Source organism: Trichechus manatus, unplaced genomic scaffold (assembly GCF_000243295.1).
Source record: "Trichechus manatus latirostris isolate Lorelei unplaced genomic scaffold, TriManLat1.0 scaffold00002, whole genome shotgun sequence".
NCBI lineage: Eukaryota > Metazoa > Chordata > Mammalia > Sirenia > Trichechidae > Trichechus > Trichechus manatus.
The window spans coordinates 13247098-13265999 of record NW_004443938.1 but is presented as its reverse complement, the minus strand read 5'-3'; the positions used below and the strand labels follow the sequence as shown (position 1 = coordinate 13265999).

The 18902-nt window shown below is 43.3% G+C and overlaps 1 protein-coding gene across 2 annotated transcripts in view; it reads left to right on the top strand.

Moving 5' to 3' along the window:
* The window catches only part of ZDHHC14 (zinc finger DHHC-type palmitoyltransferase 14), a 345517-nt gene that overhangs the window by 176664 nt on the left and 149951 nt on the right, over positions 1-18902 (top strand). For both annotated transcript variants that reach the window (XM_023728825.1, XM_004368808.2), the window contains exon 2: positions 17459-17619. In XM_023728825.1, the coding sequence (XP_023584593.1) occupies positions 17459-17619 (161 nt within the window). The remainder of the gene's footprint in view (positions 1-17458; positions 17620-18902) is intronic.

Here is an 18902-nt window from a genome sequence, read left to right as displayed (position 1 = left end):
ACTACATATGTCTTAGGCATCTAGGGCTGTTGTAATGGAAATACCACAGTGGATGGCTTTAACAAAGAGAAATTTATTTTCTCCCAGTCTAGCAGGCTACAAGTCCAAATTCAGGGCATCAGTTCCAGGGAAAGGCTTTCTCTCTCTGTCGCCTCTGGAGGAAGGTCTTTGCTGTTATCAATCTTCCTCTGGACTAGGAGCTTCTCTGTGCAGGAACCTCGGGTCCAAAGAACACGCTCTGCTCCCGGCACTGCTTTCTTGGTGGTATGAGGTCCCCAGCTCTCTACTTGCTTCCCTTTCCTTTTGTCTCTTGTAAGATAAAAGGTGGTGCAGGTCACAGCCTAGGGAAACTCCTTTTACATTGGATCAGGGATGTGACCTTAGTAAGGGTGTTACAATCCCACCCTAATCCTCTTTAACCTAAAATTACAGTCGCAAAATGGAGGACAACCACACAGTCCTGGGAATCATAGCCCAGCCAAATTGATACACACATTTTTGGGGGGACATAATTCAATCCATGACAACATGTGTAACCTTTTTCCTTCCCAGTCAAAAGCACTGTATTTCCATTTTGGATAAAATATACTATGTATTACTTTGCAAAGTGTGGTGCCTCTGCTATTGAAAACTACGTTGTTTTGTGAGTTTGAGTGAAAACAGCTTAGCCTTCAAAACTCACAAGCATCTCTGTCCAAACGATTGGCTCTTTCTTGCCTGTATTTATCCTCTGTTACCCACTTCTAAGAGGTTTATGATGATGGTATGTTTGAAACCAAATCCTCAATTCCCCTTCAATCTTAGGGAAATATCATAAAGGAAAGTTTACATGTTAATTCTTCTTCCTTTGCAAAAGGAAGGTGGTGGCCCTTTTCTCCCCCAGGAATGGGGGAGAGAAAGATGACATATGGATAAGGAGAGTCTAGCGAGTGGGGAGAGGGTCACAGAAGCAGGGAACCCACCAGCCACTGAAGCGGGAGAAAGATGTGGCAGTTGGCTTCTGTAAAGATTACAGCCTTAGAAACCCTGTGGGGCAGTTCTGCTCTATCCTGTAGGGTTGCTATGAGTCAGAATCGACTCTACAGCAGCGGGTTTGGTTTTTGTTTTTTTGGTCCAACCTAGGGGGCCTCACCTTGTAGCACTGTATCAGACAGTCTTCTGTTGTGATCCATAGGGTTGTCTTTGGCTAATTTTTGGAAGTAGATCACCAGGCCTTTCTTCCTGGTCTGTCTTAGTCTGGAAGCTCCACAGAAACCTGTGTACCAGGTTTGATCCTGCTGGTATTTGAAATACTGGTGACATAGCTTCCAACATCACAGCAACATGCAAGCCACCTCCGTATGACACACTGACTGACGGATGGTGGTTCGGTGCCTTAGACTTGATGAAATACAGAATTATGACTAGAGCTGAAGTCCTGCTAAGACCTTCTTATACACAGTTGCCAAACAGAAGTACAGCGTGGACATTCTTTCAGAGGTAAAGCAGGGTCAGAAGTGACCAAACCTTAGAATTCCGTTTAGGGCCTGAGCAAATCTCTACCTTGGCCGCTCCGTTTGTGAAGGCCTCTCTCAATGCACATTCCCAGAATGCCCGAGGCCGAGGACTCCAGGCCGAGACCTTCCTGCCCACCACTCCTCTGTGGTTCCAGGGGGCACTGAAAGCAAGCTTGGGGAGTTACTATGGCCAGTCAGGTCAGTGGCCATTAAAAGTCACAACCAGACCTGCTGCCGTGGAGTCGATTCTGACTCGTGGTGACCCCATGTGTGTCACAGTAGAAATGTGCTCCGTAAGGTATTCAGTGACTGATCTTTCAGCAGTAGATTGCCAGCCCTTTCTTCTGAGATGCCTCTAGGTGAATTCAAACCACCAATCCTCCAGTTAGTAGCTTAGCACTTAACAGCTTGCTCCACCCAGGGACTCTTGTCAGTGGCCACACGTGATCCAAAAATGACACAGAGCATCCTTTGAAGGCAGGGCTCTGAGGGAACACCTGGGATGTGTGGGGGCCATGTTGCCATGCCTTTGTAATCACGTTAAACCCGAAACAAAACCAATGTCATCGAGTCAGTTCTGACTCATTAGGGACCCTGTGTTGTTGTGTTGTTAGGTGCTGTCAAGTCAGTTCCGACTCATAGTGACCCTGTGCATCACAGAACGAAACACTGCCTGGTCCTGCAGCATGCTCACAATCGTTGTTACGCTTGAGCCCATCATTGCAGCCACTGTGTCAATCCATCTTGTTGAGGGTCTTCCTCTTTTTTGCTGACCCTGTACTTTACCAAGCGTGATGTCCTTTCTCCAGGGACTGATCCCTCCTGACAACATGTCCAAAGTATGTTAAGAAGTAGTCTCGTCATCCTTCCTTCTAACGAGCATTCTGGCTGTACTTCTTCCAAAACTGATTTGTTTGTTCTTTTGGCAGTCCATGGTAGGGACCGTATAGGACAGAGTAGAACTGCCCCATAGGGTTTCCAAGGTTGTAATCTTTCCAGGAGTAGATAGCCACTTCTTTCTCCCAAGGAGAGCTGGTGGGTTCAAACTGCTGACCTTTTGGTTAGCAGCTGAGAGCTTAACCACTGCACCACCACTCCTTGCCATCACGTTAGGTCACCAAAAAGCCGCTTTAGGGCAGAAGTATGTTGGTGTCCTCCCTATGATTTGCATACTCCCCAGAAGCCTCTGGCTTCTTAGCATTTGTAATGAAGCTCAGAATCACTTGGCAGTAACTTTGAAATACCACAGTTTCGTTCTCCAGAGTAGAGGGGTAAATTGGGCTGTTTACATGCTGTGATTCTGAAGCCTGTGTTTTTAAACTGCAGATTCCCAGGTTCTGCCCCCATGCGTGGATCTGCCTGGGTGGTCTGGGAAACCCCACATTAAGATGGGAATGTGTGTGGACCACACACCTGGGAGGGAAAGATCTCTGCACTTCCCCCACAGCTCCCCGCTGGGCAAGTTACAGGAGGCCTGAAGCCCCTCACCCCACACAGGGGTTCTACAGGCTGAAGGCAGACTCGGCTATATTTGAAGACTTCCCTGTCAAAACTCATCTAGCTGAGGGCAGTGGGAGGCGGTCTGCAGGGAGGAACCAGATTTCTTAAGAGACTTCTCTCTTCCCTTGGCAGGGTGAGATTCGCCTTGCTCCTCTTCCCTTGCTGCTGTTGTCGTTGAGTGTTAGGTGCCCTTAAGCTGATTTCCACTCATAGCGACCCTCATGTGACAGAGTAGAACTAGCCCATAGGGTTTTCTAGGCTGTAATCTTTACGGGGAAACCCTGGCGGTGTAGTAGTTAAGAGCTACAGCTGCTAACCAAAAGGTCGGCAATTTAGATCCACCAGGCGCTCCCTGGAAACTCTATGGGGCAGTTCTACTCTGTCCTATAGGGTCGCTATGAGTCAGAATCGACGCAACGGCAACAGGTTTGGTTTGGTTTTAATCTTTACGGGAGGAGATCGCCAGGTTTTTCGTCCCGTGGAGGTGCTGGGTGGGTTTGAACCACTAGCCTTTTGGTTAGCAGTGAGCACTTAATCACTGTGCTACCAGGGCTCCCTGAAAGCTACAGTTCTCAGATAAGAACGCTCGGAGGGGGCTAGCCTAGAGAGGAGCTGAGCCTTTGACGGGCTCGTGAGTTATCTTTATAGTCTACCTGTTTGTATGCGGAGTGCACCTCACCCATTCCTTCGCTCTGCTTTTGAGCTTTTTCTTCCAGTTTTCCTTTGTCATATTTTCCCCTCAGTCTGTGGGTCCATTTATTTAAATTTCCACCTTCAGTGCTTTGTTATATGCACCTGGGATAGTTAATGCAGTTAGTAAGAAGGGGGTTTTTCAAACATTGGGTGCTACAGGGGTGGGGGATCCCATGGGGTGTTTGCAGGGAGAATATCACTCTTGGGCGTTTTGGGAAATCATCTGTTTGTTTGAGTTGTGAGTGAATGCTAATTTTTAAACCCTCCCCCCTTTTTTTTTCTGTTTGTCTCCAGGAAAAACGCTTATCTTTGCCCCGTTGTGGTACATTTATTCCTAAGTATGTGATTAAGGAGCAAATCATAAAGTGAACGGCACTCATGTCCCTGACTATAAGTGAAAAATGCTCTCATTTTTCAGTGACTCATATAAAAGGACAAAGATAATTTTTATTACAACCCTCAAAATCTCTATTCCTCATACTGCTGCTCTGTTATTATTTCAGATATGTGACTCATTGGCTCAGATTATTTTATTTTATAATCATTTGCCTTAACTGGTTATTATTGAGACTGTACTGCAATCAAGGTTCTGAAATGTTAAAAAAATAGGATATTTTGGAATTTCTAAAACATGGAAACCTCCTTAGAGTGCAGCGTTAACGCAGCAAAGCCTCTCCCCATTCCTGTATATTCCTATGTAAACGTTAAGTGCGTACCTTTGTTTTGCAGTAGGTAGGTATTCTTTTGGGTGAGGTTATTCCCCTTGCCCCTTATTTTTATATAAAAAGTTTGAATAGTTATATATATATAAAAGTATAAGTAGCAGAGTAACTATTCTTTATATAAAGTTGGAATAGTTATATATATAAAAGCATGAACAGAAGAATAACTATTCTTTATATATAAAAATAAGGGACGGGGCAATAGCCAGACCCAAAAGAGAGAGAGAAATATATATGAAGCTCTGGTGGTACAGTGATTAAGAGCTTGGCTGCTAACCAAAAGGTCGGCAGTTCGAATCCCCCAGCCGCTGCTTGGAAACCCTATGGGGCGGTTCTTCTCTGTCCTATAGGGTCACTGCTATGAGTCATAATTGACTTGATGGCAACAAGTTTGGGTTTGTTTGTTGGTTTGGGTCATATATATACATATATATATAAAAACATATACCTATACCAGGAGCCCTGGTGGTGCAGTGATTAAGCACTTGACTGCTAACCAAGAGGTCAGCAGTTCAAACCCACCAGCTCCACTGCGGGAGAAAGATGTGTCAGTCTGCTTCTGGAAAGATTACAGTCTTGGCAACTATCTTAGTTATCTAATGCTGCTATAACAGAAATACCACAGGTGGATGGCTTTAATAAACAGAGGTTTATTCTCCCCCAGTCTAGTAGGCTAGAAGTCCAGATTCAGGGCATCAGCTCCAGGGGAAGGCTTTCTCTCTCTGTCGACTCTGAGGAAGGTCCTTGTCATCAATCTTCCCCTGGACTAGGAGCTTCTCAGCGCAAGGACCCTGGGTCCAAAGGACGGACTCTGCTCCTGGCACTACTTTCTTGGTAGTATGAGGTCACCCTGTCTCTCTGCTCGTTTCTCTCTTTTATATTACAAAAGAAATTGACTTAAGGCACTACCTAATCTTGTAGATTGAGTCCTGCCTCATGAACATAACTGCCACTAATCCCACCTCATCAACATCATAGAGGTAGGTTTTACAACATATAGGAAAATCACATTAGATGACAAAATGGTGGATAGTCACACAATACTGGGAATCATGAACTAGCCAAGTGGACACTTTTTTAAAAAAATTTTGTTATATTTTAAGTGAAGGTTTACAATTCAAGTTAGTCTCTCATACAAAAATTTATACATACATTGTTACATGACCCTAGTTGCTCTCCCTATACTGTGACAGCACATTCTTCCTTTCCACCCGAATTTCCTGTGTCCATTCAACCAGCTTCTGACCCTCTCTGCCTTCTCATCTTGCCTCTAGGCAGGAGCTGCCAAGTTTGTCTCATGTATCTACTTGAGCTAAGAAGCATGCTCTCCACAAGTATTATTTTATGTCCCACAGTCCAGTCTAATCTTTGTCTGAAGAGTTGGCCTCAGGAATGGTTTTAGTTTTGGGCTAACAGAGAATCTGGGGGCCATGTCTTCTGGGGTCCCTCCAATCTCAATCAAACCATTAAGTTGTCTTTTTACTAGAATGTGAGTTCTGCACCCCAGTTTTCTCCTGCTCCATTAGGGACTCTCTGTTGTGTTCCCTGTCAGGGCGGTCATTGGTGGTAGCTGGGCACCATCTAGTTCTTCTGGTCTCAGGCTGATGTAGTCTCTGGTTTATGTGGCCCTTTCTGTCTCTTGGGCTAATACTTTCCTTATGTCTTTGGTGTTCTTCATTCTCCTTTACTCCAGATGGTTATAATATGTCTTGGTGACTTTCTTTTGTGATCTACCTTATGTGGGGTTTGAAGAGCATCTTAGATAGATATCTTGTCATCTTTCATGATATCAGGGAAGTTTTCTGCCAACAAATCTTCAACAATTTTCTCTGTATTTTGTGTTATACCTCCTGTTCTGTACTCCAATCACTCGTAGGTTATTCCTCTTGATAGAGTCCCACATAATTCTTAGAGTTTGTTCATTTTTTAAAATTCTTTTATCTGATTTTTCCTCAAATAAGTTGGTGTCAAGTGCTTTATCTTCAGTCTCCCTAATTCTGAGTGAGATTCTGATCCTATGACTTTCTACTGAGTTGTCTAATTCAGAAATTTTGTTGTTAATCTTCTGGATTTCTGATTGCTGTCTCTCTGTGGATTCTTGCAGCCTATTAAATTTGTCATTATGCTCTCGAATAACCTTCTTAAGATCCTCTATTGCTGTGTGTTCCTTAGTTTGGTCTGTGTTTTGCCTGATCTCCTTCCTGATATCTTGAAGAGTTCTATATATTAATCTTTTGTATTCCACCTCTGGTAATTCCAAGAAATTCTCTTTCTCCAGAAGATTTCTTGATTCTTTGTTTTGGGAGCTTGCTGAAGCCATCATGGTCTGCCTCTTTATGTGATTTGTTACTGACTGTTGTCTCCGAGCCATTGATAAGTTATTATATTTATTTATTTTATGTTTGCTTACTGTGTCCTAGCTTCTTGTTTTGTTTTGTTTTGATATGCCCAAATAGGCTGCTTGGGTGAGCTAGTTTGATTATTGGTGCCTTTGAAGCTCTAATGTCCTGTCACCAGGTGGTTAGATCCGTTACTAAGTACGTGAGCTCAGGAGTCGGTTTACTTTTCTTTTATGCATTCAGCTTATGTGTCCAGGTAGTTGGTCACCAAGTGTGTGGTGCAGGCTCTCACCTACAGTCCTAGATGGGCATGGGTGTGTGATGCAGGCACAAGTATCTGGCTGCAGTAGGAGGTCATGCATTGAGCAAAGCAGGGGACTTACAGCTGTCCCTGAGTGTCTAGGAGGATAGTGTGTCCCTGTTCCTTAGAGTGCGTAGGTGGTTGGGTTTTGCAGCTGGACTATGAGCACCCAGTGCTATTGGCTGTAAGGACTGGGGGGCACCACTTATTCTTGGACCCCTGTAATGGGTGGCTAGGTGGCATGGGTGGAGCCACTAGTCCTCAGGCTCCTGATATGGGTAGGCGAGGACCGTGCTTAATAGACAGAGCAGTGTCAAATGTCACGAACCTGCCACTTCACAGCTGAAACAGTTGAAGTTAGACTTCAGGTATATACTCTGTTGTACTGTGGTAATGAGGGCCTACACTGTTGAAATGGGCCCACACAGGTCTGTGCAGGGGTGAAAGGCACTCAACGTCTGTGGACCCCGTATGCCTGTGCCTAGGCAAAGGAGCTGTGCCTACCCTGAGTTCCTGCCTTAGGGGAAACGGCAGATTATTTTTTCCCTGTTTGTTAATTTGTTCCCTCTTCAAGACTGGGAGAATGGCTCAGGGCACGTGACGTGTCCTACTTCTGGCCCAGGGGACTCGGCAATGGCTGAAGCTGGTCCCAGACCCAGTGCAGAGCAGGGAGTGAGGAGGTAAATGGGAGAGAGGTTTTTCCCAAAGTGGGAAGTTTTTTTATCCATGCAGCAGGCCAGAAGCAAGTACTTATCTTTTGCCATTTGGGAGCTGCTTTTCACTTGCTGTCGATGCTCAAGTAGACTCTCTGCTGTTCTCTCTCTCCTTATGTGGAAAATGCCTCCTGAGCGCCACTGCTTGCCTCACCGCGCACGCGAGCTGATCCAGCCTGAAGGGCTCCAGCTTCTACCGGGTCAGGTCTGGCAACTTCTCACTGCTTCCAAACTGTCTCTCCCTCCCCCTGCCACTCAGTCCGATTCCTCAACTTTGCCTTTGATGTTCCGGGCTCCTAGATTGTTATATATAATTGATTCACTGGTTTTTTCGGGTCTTTCTTGTAAGAGGGACCACAGGAAGCATCTGAATACTCCGCCATCTTGGCCCTGCCTCTTGACACATGTTTTTGGGGGACACAATTCAATCCATGACAGAAACCCTTATGGGGCAGTTCTGCTGTGTCCTATAGGGTCACTATGAGACAGAATAGACTCAATGGCAGTGAGTTTTATACCTATACTAATACCTATACTGATACACGTATGTATGTATTTACTTGTATATTGGTATAGGTAGGTATCGAGATATATATGACAGAACAAAAATATCAAAATGTAGGCCATGTTTTAGTTAGGAAACATGAGCTACCACTAACAGGAAAGTTTTTGTTTGTGTATCAGTTGGCAGACAAAAAATTAAAAGATGACCAGCATTGTTTTTTTCTTATTGTTTATAGAAATATATACAGTATAACACAACATCTGCCAATTTAACGATTTTCACACACAGAATGTAGTGACGTCAATTATAGTAAGAAGATGACTTGAATGGTTTTGATTTGGAGAAAGATTCTCTACTTTTTGCTCCAAAGGCCACTTGGGTTTAATGTTTCGCTGCATTTCGTTAATAGTGTTGTTTGGTTTTGTTTTTGGCTTTTTGGTTAAGCTCGTCTTCTCCCAAAGAACATCCTGTGGAAAAACAGAGAAACCACCCCACCCAATAATGAAATCCAGGCTTCCCATCTGAAATGTTTAAGAAAATAATTTAGTCTCAAGGTTTTCATCCAACGAATCAGCGTATGTTTCAGTCTAACCTGCGAGCCAGTTCGTAACTATGAATGGAGAAGTAATGACAGCATTGATTCTGGGATGACAGGATCTAATTTATGGTAAAATAATGATATATTTTTTTTTACTCTTAAATGACAAAATACGCTGGTTGCATGGTTTCAGATAATGCAGCAACCAGAAAGCAGTTTCACTCTTCATGTATAAACATCAAACCACCTTTTTTTTTTCCTGATAGATTTGAACAAGTTGCTATTAGAACTGAAAAAAAAAAAAAATCCTTATAAACTTTTGCCAGTGCAGTATTTTCTAATTATTACGTGGAATGACCTTTCTTTACCTCCAATGTACAGTGAGTCAACACTTTGCACATAGGTATTTAATCATCCTGTCTAAAGTCCAGCTGCTCACAATGACGGAAAGGATAGGAAGAGGAGGGGGTGCTTTGTAAAGGCTTCTCAGCATTTTACCATTTGCTTTATCCAGAGCAAAATTAGCTTACTTATGTTACGAAAACGCATGCTTTCAGGTTCTTATTTTCTCCTCCCTGTCACTTTCCGATTGAGTTTCATGAAGACTAAGAAGCTTGTCACCTGTTTTCCTCACTGTCCTGAGCAGTATGTAGGTCACAATTTTTCAGGCAGAAATAGGACTCCATTTGATGTTTATATCTTTGGCATCTGCATCATCATTTTGTATCAAATCCAGGCCCTCGGGGATGGAGCCTTCCTCACACAGATGGCACTCAGGAGGGGAGATTCCGTCCATTGTTACTCTGAAATCTGAAGAAGCCATTTTCAAGTTGTCTGAGCTCAGGCGAAGAATTTTCTTCGCTGCTCATGGCATTTTAACCATTAAGCCATGCTGACTGACTGTGTGTTGGCTGAGATTTTCTATTACCTCCCCTCCTTCCTGAGGTCTGGTGATTGCTAACATGGGCTGTTGTTGGTATTGTTGTTAGGTACCATCCAGTCGGTGGTACCTAACTCATAGCAACCCTATGTAGAACAGAAGGAAACACTGCCTGGTCCTGCGCCATCCTCACAGTCGTTGCTGTGTTGAGCCCATTGTTGCAGCCACTGTGTCAGTCCATCTCATTGAGGGTCTTCCTCTTTTTTGCTGACCCTCTACTTTACCGAGCATGATATCCTTCTCCAGAAACTGGGCCCTTCTGATAACATGTCCAAAGTAAGTGAGACGAAATCTCACTGTCTTCGCTTCTAAGGAGTGTTCTGGCTGTATTTCTTCTGAGACAGATTTGTTCATTCTTGTGGCAGTCTATGGTATATTCAATATTCTTCACCAACACCATAATTCAAATCCATCAATTCTTCTTCAGTCTTCCTTATTCTTTGTCCAGCTTTCAAATTGCATGTGAGGCTGTTGAAAATACCATGGCTTGGGTCAAGCACACCTTAGTCCTCAAGGCTACATAAAGGAACTCATTTCACCACAGTGGCACACAACAACAACTAACCAAAAGGTTCCTGGGTGGCACAAATGGTTTGTGCTTGTCTACCATCCTAAAGGTTAGCAGTTCAAACCCACCCAATGGCACCATGGAAGAAAGACCTGGCAATCTCAAAAGAGAGATCTGCAGTTCTCTCCAAATGTAAAATACCATGGCAGATGTCAAATGGATCATAGCTAAAAGCAGAAAATACGAGAAAGATATTTACCTGTGTTTTATTGACTATGCAAAGGCATTTGACTGTGTGGATCATAACAAATTATGGATAACATTGCAAAGAATGGGAATTCCAGAACACTTAATTGTGCTCTTGTGGAACCTGTACATAGACCAAGAGGCAGTCGTTTGAACAGAACAAGGGGATACTGCGTGGTTTAAAGTCAGGAAAGGTGTGCGTCAGGGTTGTATCCTTTCATGATATTTCTTCAATCTGTATGCTAAGCAAATAATCTGAGAAGCTGAACTATATGAAGAAGAATGGGGCATAAGGATTGGAAGAAGGCTCATTAACAACCTGCGATATGCAGATGACACACCCTTGCTTGCTAACATGGGCAGGGTCTGCTTATTGCCTTTTCTTTTACTGAAAGACTACAGATGCTCTCGGCTTTATCTGAGCAGCACTCTGAAGCAGTCTGTGTAAGCGTGGATCTCACTGTTTAGTGGCATGAATTCTGCTGCTTTTGTGAAGGGAGTTGTTAAGAATTTCAAAAAGGAACTCAACAGGTAGTTTGCTTCAAAAGACCATCATCATCTTCTCTACCTCCCAACAATGTTGTTTGTCACAGCAGAGGCTGGTAGGATGGGGGACTGTTACAGAGCACTTGTTGTTGTTGTTGTTAGTTGCCATCAAGTCTATTCTAACTCATGGCAACTCAATGTGTCAGAGTACAACTGTGTTTCATAGGTTTTTCAAGACTGACCTTTCAGAAGCAGATCACCAGGCCTGTCTTCCGAGGTGCCTCTGGGTGGGTTTGAACTGCCAGCCTTTCAACTAGTAGTCAAGCACTGAACCATTTGCACTACCCAATAACTCCCTCACAGAGCACCTTGCATTGTACAAAGTTGTCCCAACATGAGGTGCTTCACTGGCAAGAACTTTAGTGCTTGGAGGGGTGTTTGAGATTCTGGTTAATGCTTACAGCATGTGTGCATATTGCACACTTAACAAACGTAATGACAATTCCCTCTTCTCAGCCAGAGGAGCCTCATGGAAGGGCAGATCCTAGCATCTGTCAGAAGGAAGTTACAGGGCTTAGCAAGCTTAGACCAGTACAGAAGTGAGTTCTAGACAGAAGGTACATTATTGATGTTGAGGGTGTGGCTGATTTGACTTTCTTGATCTTTTCTGAGTTGCAATCAAATTCATTGAATGAACTCCATTCATTCAGTTACCTGACAACTATTTATCAAGTCCTACCATGTGAAACCCTGGTGGCATTGTGGTTAAGTGCTACTACGGCTGCTAACCAAAAGGTCAGCAGTTTGAATCCACCAGGCACTCCTTGAAAACCCTATGGGGCAGTTCTACTCTGTCCTATAGGGTCTCTATGAGCTGGAATTGACTCGATGGCAGTGGGTTTTTGGTTTTTTTTGTTTTTGTTTTTTTTACCATGCGTATGGAGTCCTTGGGTTGTGCAAATGGTTAGTGCACTTGGCTGCTAACTAGAAGGTTGGCGATTTCAGTCCACCCAGAGGCACCTCAGAAGAAAGGCCTGGCAATGTACTTCTGAAAAATCAGCCATTGAAAACCCTATGGAGCACAATTCTACTCTGACACACATGGGGTCGCTGTGAGTTGGAATTGACTCATCCTCAACTAATTTGGTTTGTTTTGGTGAATTCCCTTAATCCTTTTCAAAAACTGGCCAGCAAATTCATTTACATAGCTCATTAAACTCTTTTGCATAGATTAACCCATTGCTGTCAAGTCGATTCCAACTTATAGCAACCCTGTATGGCAAAGTAGAACTGCCCCATAGACTTTCCAAGGAGCGCTTGGTGGATTCGAACTGCTAAACTTTTGTTTAGCACTACGCCACCAGGGTTTCCTGTAGGGTCACTGTGAATTGGAATCGACTAGACAGCAGTGGGTTTGCATAGATTAGCTCCAAAATATTGAAAACTGGTTTCTCACTTTTTGAGGGTGAATTTTCAATCCTTGGTGTTTGGTGCCAGCTGAAAGTTCCTGAGTAGTTTGGCCCAGGGAGGGAAGGCTGGGTCTGATGAAGATAGTTCTAAGTCTGTGTCTTCCTATTTTTTGCAATCCCAGGGATGGGGTGGGGAGATGACATAGACTCATGGGCTGTGTTTACAGTGCAGAGGATACATGTATATTTATACAAGCTCTGCATAGCTTAGATTTATTACTCAAGCAGGATTATTTTCATTCTTCTGCCAGCCTGAATTCTGCTGTGGGTGTAGAGAGTAGAGACGTTTGGCTATTGGACAGGGGTTGTTGTTGTTGTTGGGTGCCCTTGAGTCGATTTCAACTCATAGCGACCTAGATCTGCCCTGTAGGATTTCTAGGCTGTAATCTTTATTGGAGCAGATTGCCAGGTCTTTTTCCTGTGGAGCCACTGGGTGGGTTTAAACTGCCAACCTTTCAGTTAGCAGCCGAACGCTTAACTGTTGTGTCACCGGGGCTCCTTTTATTGGGCAGGGGAAGGAAGGTTAAATTGTCCACAAGCGAGATCTGGAGTTCTTCTCAAAGGTAAATTCTTAATATAGATGAATTTTCAGTTTCACTCCTCCAGGTAAGCCTTTGGGTTCTTAAAAAATATAAACTGCTCACAGTTGGCTGTTAGGTCCCTGTGTGGTGCAGACAGTTTGAGTTTGCACTCAGCTATTCAGGTGATCTGCTCCTGTAAAGATCAACCCAAAAACCAAACCTGTTGCTGTCAAGTCGATTCCGACTCATAGCAACCCTATAGGACAGAGTAGAACTGCCCCATAGGGTTTCCAAGGAGCTGCTGGTGGATTCGAACTGCCAGCCTTTTGGTGAGCAGCCAAGCTCTTAATCACTGTACCACAAGGGCCCCCCTGTAAAGATTATGGCCTTAGAAATCCTGTGAGGCAGTTCTAATCTGTCCTATAGGGTCACTGTGAGTCAGAATCGACTCAAGGGCTTTAAAACCTAGGTAGTATTGATAGTAGTAGTAATAGAAACATCAACATCTGAACCTGTCTAACTTCAGGGGGGATAATGCGAATCAAGATCTGCCCAAGGCTGATCCCTGTGAGGTGGAGGTCAGACATACCTCCACTTTCCAGTCTTTATCAATTCTGACACCAGCATCCCTCTCTCGGCACTCTCTACTTCTCTGCTTCGTTCGATAATCTGTTGTAATGGCCACACAGAACTCACAGACCATACTTACAGTTACGTGGTTTATGAAGGAACAGGGTACAACTCAGAATCAGGATCAGGAAGCTTGTAGGCAGTCTCCATTCTAGAGTGCAGAACAGCTCTCTCAGCTCTTCTAGGCCTGTAGGCCTCTTCTTGGCCCCATGAGGTCAGGCTCCTCTCAGCCCCCTTTCAGGACAAGCTCCTCTCAGGCCCACCTCAGGACGGGCTTCTCTTGGCCTGGCCATCTGTGACCGCCAGCTCTGCCACTGGGCCCCTTCTGGGCCTCTCGCTGTCTTCAGCATTACAGCCCTTGACCAGTGTTACAGCTCTTTTAGGAGGTACCTTCCCTCCTCTTTCTCTTTGCTGCTTCTTCCTGCTGTTTCTCTTCTGGCTTCTGTCTGTCTGCCAGACCTCTGTGGGGCTGGCTATACACACACACACAGATAACTCCTTGAGTCTTGTTTGGCTGGAAGGTGGCCTCTGGGAATGGCTTCAGTTCCAGATCAAAAGGGTGTCTTACGGCCATAGTCTGGAGGGTTACTCCAGTCTCTGTCAGATGAGTAAGTCTGGTCTTTTTTGTGAATTCGATTTTTTGTTCTACATTTTTCCTCCCACTCTGTCCAGGCCCCTCTGTTGTGATCCCTGTCAGAGCATTTGGTAGTGGTGGCCAGGCATCATCTAGTTCTTCTGGTCTCAGGGTTGTGTAGGCTGTGGTGCATGTGGTCCATTAGACCTTTTGACTAATTGCTCCCGTGAGTCTTTGTTGTTGTTGTTTATCACTCTTTGCTCCGGACTAGAAGAGATCAGTAGTTGTATCTTACTTAGATGGCAGCTGTCAAGCTTTTAAGACCCCAGATGCTATTTACCAAAGTAGGGTGCAGAACATTGTCTTTATGAACTGTGTTGTGCCAATTGATGTAGATGTCCCCAGAATCTATGGTGCTTTGCCTTCGAGCCTAGGAACTTCATCCCACGGATTATTTGGTTGTGTCTAAGAGATTTCCCTAACTGTGCCACTAGTATGCTTTATTGGCTATATTAACATATGAGGAGCACCTACAGTCGTGTATTTGGAAATATCCACCACCAAACCTGTATCTGCCAGTGAGTGTGCTCCCTTACACCCTCCTACGCATCTTGGCATACCTATCTACTTATGTATCCATTCGTAAATTATTGTTTGTTAATACTATTGTTGCAGGATTGTCTATGCTATAGTAGTTACCATAGTCGCCCTTTATTCTTGCATTCCTCTCAGTGTCATCTCTTGCCTTGAACATGTTGTGCTGACTTCTCCCATATTGTGTATTGCCTTTCCCTTCATCAATATTAACAAGTCTACTATCTATTTGGTGATTTTCCCTCCCTCCCCCTCCCATCCCTGGTAACCATCAAAGAATTTTTTTATTTTTCCTATATGTAAAATTATTGTTGTTACTTTATAATAGGGGTCTCATACAATATTTGTCCTTTTGTGATTGACTTATTTCACTCAGCATAATGTTCTCCAAATTCATCCATGTTGTGAGATATCTCTCGGATTCATCATTGTTCTTTATCATTGCTTGGTATTCCATTATGTGTATGTACCACAGTTTGTTAATCCATTCGTCTGTTGATAGGCACTTGGAATGCTTCCACCTTTTTCTATCGTGAATAATGCTGCAATGAACATGGGTGTGCATATGCTTATTCATGTCACAGCTCTTATTTCTTTAGGGTATATATGTAGAAGTGAGATTGCTGGATCATATGATATTTCTATTTCTAGCTTTTTAAGGAAGTGCCATATTGTTTTCCATTGTGATTGTACCACTTTACATTCCCACCAGCTGTGTGTAAGAGTTCCAATCTCCCCACAACCCTAAAATTTGTTATTTTCCCTTTTTTGATTGGTGCTGGTAATGACCGGGTGAGATGGTATCTCATTGTGGTTCTGATTTGCATCTAATTGCTAACGATCATGAGCATTTCTTCATGTTTGTTAGCAGTCTGAATGTCTTCTTTGGTGAAGTGTCTGTTCATATCCTTTGCCCATTTTTAATTGGATTGTCTTTTTTGTTGTTATTGAGGTGTTGAAGTTTTCTATAAATTTTAGAGATTAGACCCTTGTCAGATATGTCGTAGCCAAAATTTTTTTCCCCAATCTATAGGTTCCCTTTTTACTCTTTTGGAGAAGTCTTTTGTTGTACGTAAGTGTTTAATTTTTAGGAGGTCCCATTTATCCACTTCATCTCCTTCTGTGTGTGCATTTTTAGTTATGTTTGGTATTCTATTTATACCATATATTAGGGCCCCTAGAGTTGTCCCTATTTTTTCTCCATAATTTTTACAGTTTCAGGTTTATATTTAGGTCTTTGATCCACTTTGAGTTAGTTTTTTGTGTATGGTGTGAGGTATGGATCCTGTTTCATTTTTCTACAGATAGATATCCAGTTTTGCCAGCACCATTTGTTAAAGAGAGAGTCTCTTCCCCATTTACTACACTTTGATCCTTTGTCAAAGATCAGCTGTCCATAGATGGATGAATTTATGGCTTGGTTCTCAATTCTGTTCCATTGGTCTATATGTCTGTCGTTGTACCAGTACCAAGCTGTTTTGACTACCGTGGCTTTATAGTAGTTTCTCAGATCAGGTAGTGTGAAGCCTCCTACTTCGTTCTTCTTCTTTAATAAAGCTTTACTTCTTCAGGGCCTCTTTCTCTTGCATCTAAAGCTAGTGTTAGTTTTTCCATCTTGGTGAAGAATGCTGTTGGAATTTGGATTGGGATTGCATTATATCGATATATGGCTTTGGGTAGTATTGACATTTTCATAATGTTAAGTCTTCCTATCCAAGAGCATGGTATGTTTTTCCATTTATGTAGGTCTCTTTTGGTTTCTTGCAGTAGTATTTTGTAGTTTTCTTTGTGAGTCCTTTACGTCCCTGGTTAGATTTATTCCTAAATATTTTATCTTTTAGGGGGGCTACTGTATACAGTGTTATTTTCCTGATTTCCTTTTCAATGTTCTCTTTGTTGATGTAGAGGGATCCAACTGATTTTTTAATGTTGGTCTTGTATCCTGCCACTTTGCTGAATCCTTCTATTAGTTCCAACAGCTTTCTTCTGGAATCTTGGGGATTTTTGATGTATAGAATCATATCATCTTCAGATAGGATAGTTTTACTTCTTCCTTCCCAATTTGGATGCCCTTTATTTCCTTTTCTTGCCTTATTGCTCTCACTAGGACTTCCGATACATTGTTGAATAAGAGTGGTGACAAAGGGCATCCTTGTCTGGTTCCCGTTCTCAAGGGGAATGCTTTCAGTCTCTCTCCATTGAAGATAATGTTGGCTGTTGGTTTTGTATAAATTCCCTTTACTGTGTGAGGAATTTCTCTTCTATTCTTACTTTGCTGAGAGTTTTTATCAGGAATGGGAGTTGGACTTTATCAGATGCCTTTTCTGCATTAATTGAGATAATCATGTGATTCTTTTCCTTTGTTTTATTTTTGTAGTGGATTATGTTGATTGATTTTCTAATGTTGAACCATCCTTGCATGCCTGGTATGAATCCCACTTGTTCGTGATGTATTACGTTTTTGATCTGCTGTTGAATTCTATTGGCTAGGATTTAGTTGAGAATTTTTATGTCTATATTGATGACAGATGCTAGTCTGTAGTTTTCTTTTTTAGTAATGTCTTTGCCTGGATTTGATATCAGGGTTATGCTAGCAGCAGGTTTGGTTTTTGTTTTCTCTTGGATCACTAACGCCTCTTTCCTTTCTTTTCCCCTCTGCCTGCCCCTTCTCTCCTGTTGGCAGCTGTCCATATCTGGCCGTGAAGATCACACCTGCAATCCCTGTGGTGGGTGGCATCCTATTCTTCTTTGTGATGGGGACTCTGCTCCGCACCAGCTTCAGTGACCCTGGTGTCCTTCCACGAGCCACACCTGATGAAGCCGCTGACCTGGAAAGGCAAATAGGTAACACTGGAGTTTGTCCTTAGGCCTGGGTTACCTCCCACCTGTGCTGGGCCGCAGTGTGGAAGGATGGGCCAAGCGCCTGTGTAGGAGGGCAGGGCAGCCAACCCTGAAGAGTGGCCGGGAAGAGTTCCCTGAGGTCCTCACTTGGTCAGGAAGCAGGAGGACCCAAGTAGAAGGTGGGATGTAAGGTGTCTGAGGTAAGGCAGAGGGGCGGCGAGCTGGAAGGAGGCTGGCGCCATGCATGGCAAGGCACCTCCAGGGAGCCCTGCTTCCAGAAGTGTCTCTGAAACCTAACCAAGTGCCCACTGTGCTCCAAGAGCGAGTCTCCACTGTGAGAGAGCCGCAGTTGTGAGTCTCTGCTCTCTTACTCCTCTTCGTCATCCTTGTAGCTCAGCTCTCACTTCCATAACAGAAAACTAGAAACCATGACATCTTAGACTGCACTCTCATTTGTCCAGTCTTGGATCCAGAATTTCCTTTATGAAGGCATAGTGAGAATCTATATTTATGAGACAAATAGTTTTTATTTTTTCCTTAATATTGAAGTCCTAGGATAAAGAGTTGATGACAATCCGTTTTGAAGTTTTTAAAACATGTCCTCATGCCTCAGACGACAATTTGAAAGTCCTTTTTTTATTTAATTAAAAAGAGCGCTACGGCTTTTTCTTTCTCTTGCATGTTCTTGAAAGTTTACAGTGGTGAATGTGTGGCTTTGCTATAGTGCATTGATAAATTTATTTTTTTCATTTATAGTGGGCTTTTCTTTTTCCTAAATAAATGTTCTTTTTTTTAAATTGTTGTAAAAATATAGATAACACAACATTTGCCAATTCAGCATTTTTCACGTGTACAGTTCAGTGAGATCAATTGTATCTGTCATGTTGTGCAACCATCACCAATATCTGTTCCCAAATTTGGTATCACCACAAATAGGAACTCACTGCTTCCCAAACAGGAATTCCCAGTTTCCCCCTCCCTCCCATCCCTGGTGGTTGTTGTTAGCTGCCATTGAATCAGCTCCTCACTCATGGCTACCCCATGTGTTACGTAGTAGGACTGCTTCATAAGGTTTTGTTGGCTGTAATCTTCATATGTTGTTGTTGTTAGGTGCCATCGAGTCTGTTCCAACTCATAACAACCCTATGTACAACAAAACGAAACACTGCCCAGTCCTGCGCCATCCTCACGGTCGTTATGCTTGAGCCTGTTGTTGCAGCCACTGTGTCAATCCATCTCATTGAGGGTCTTCCTCTTTTTCGCTGACCCTCTACTTTACCAAGCAT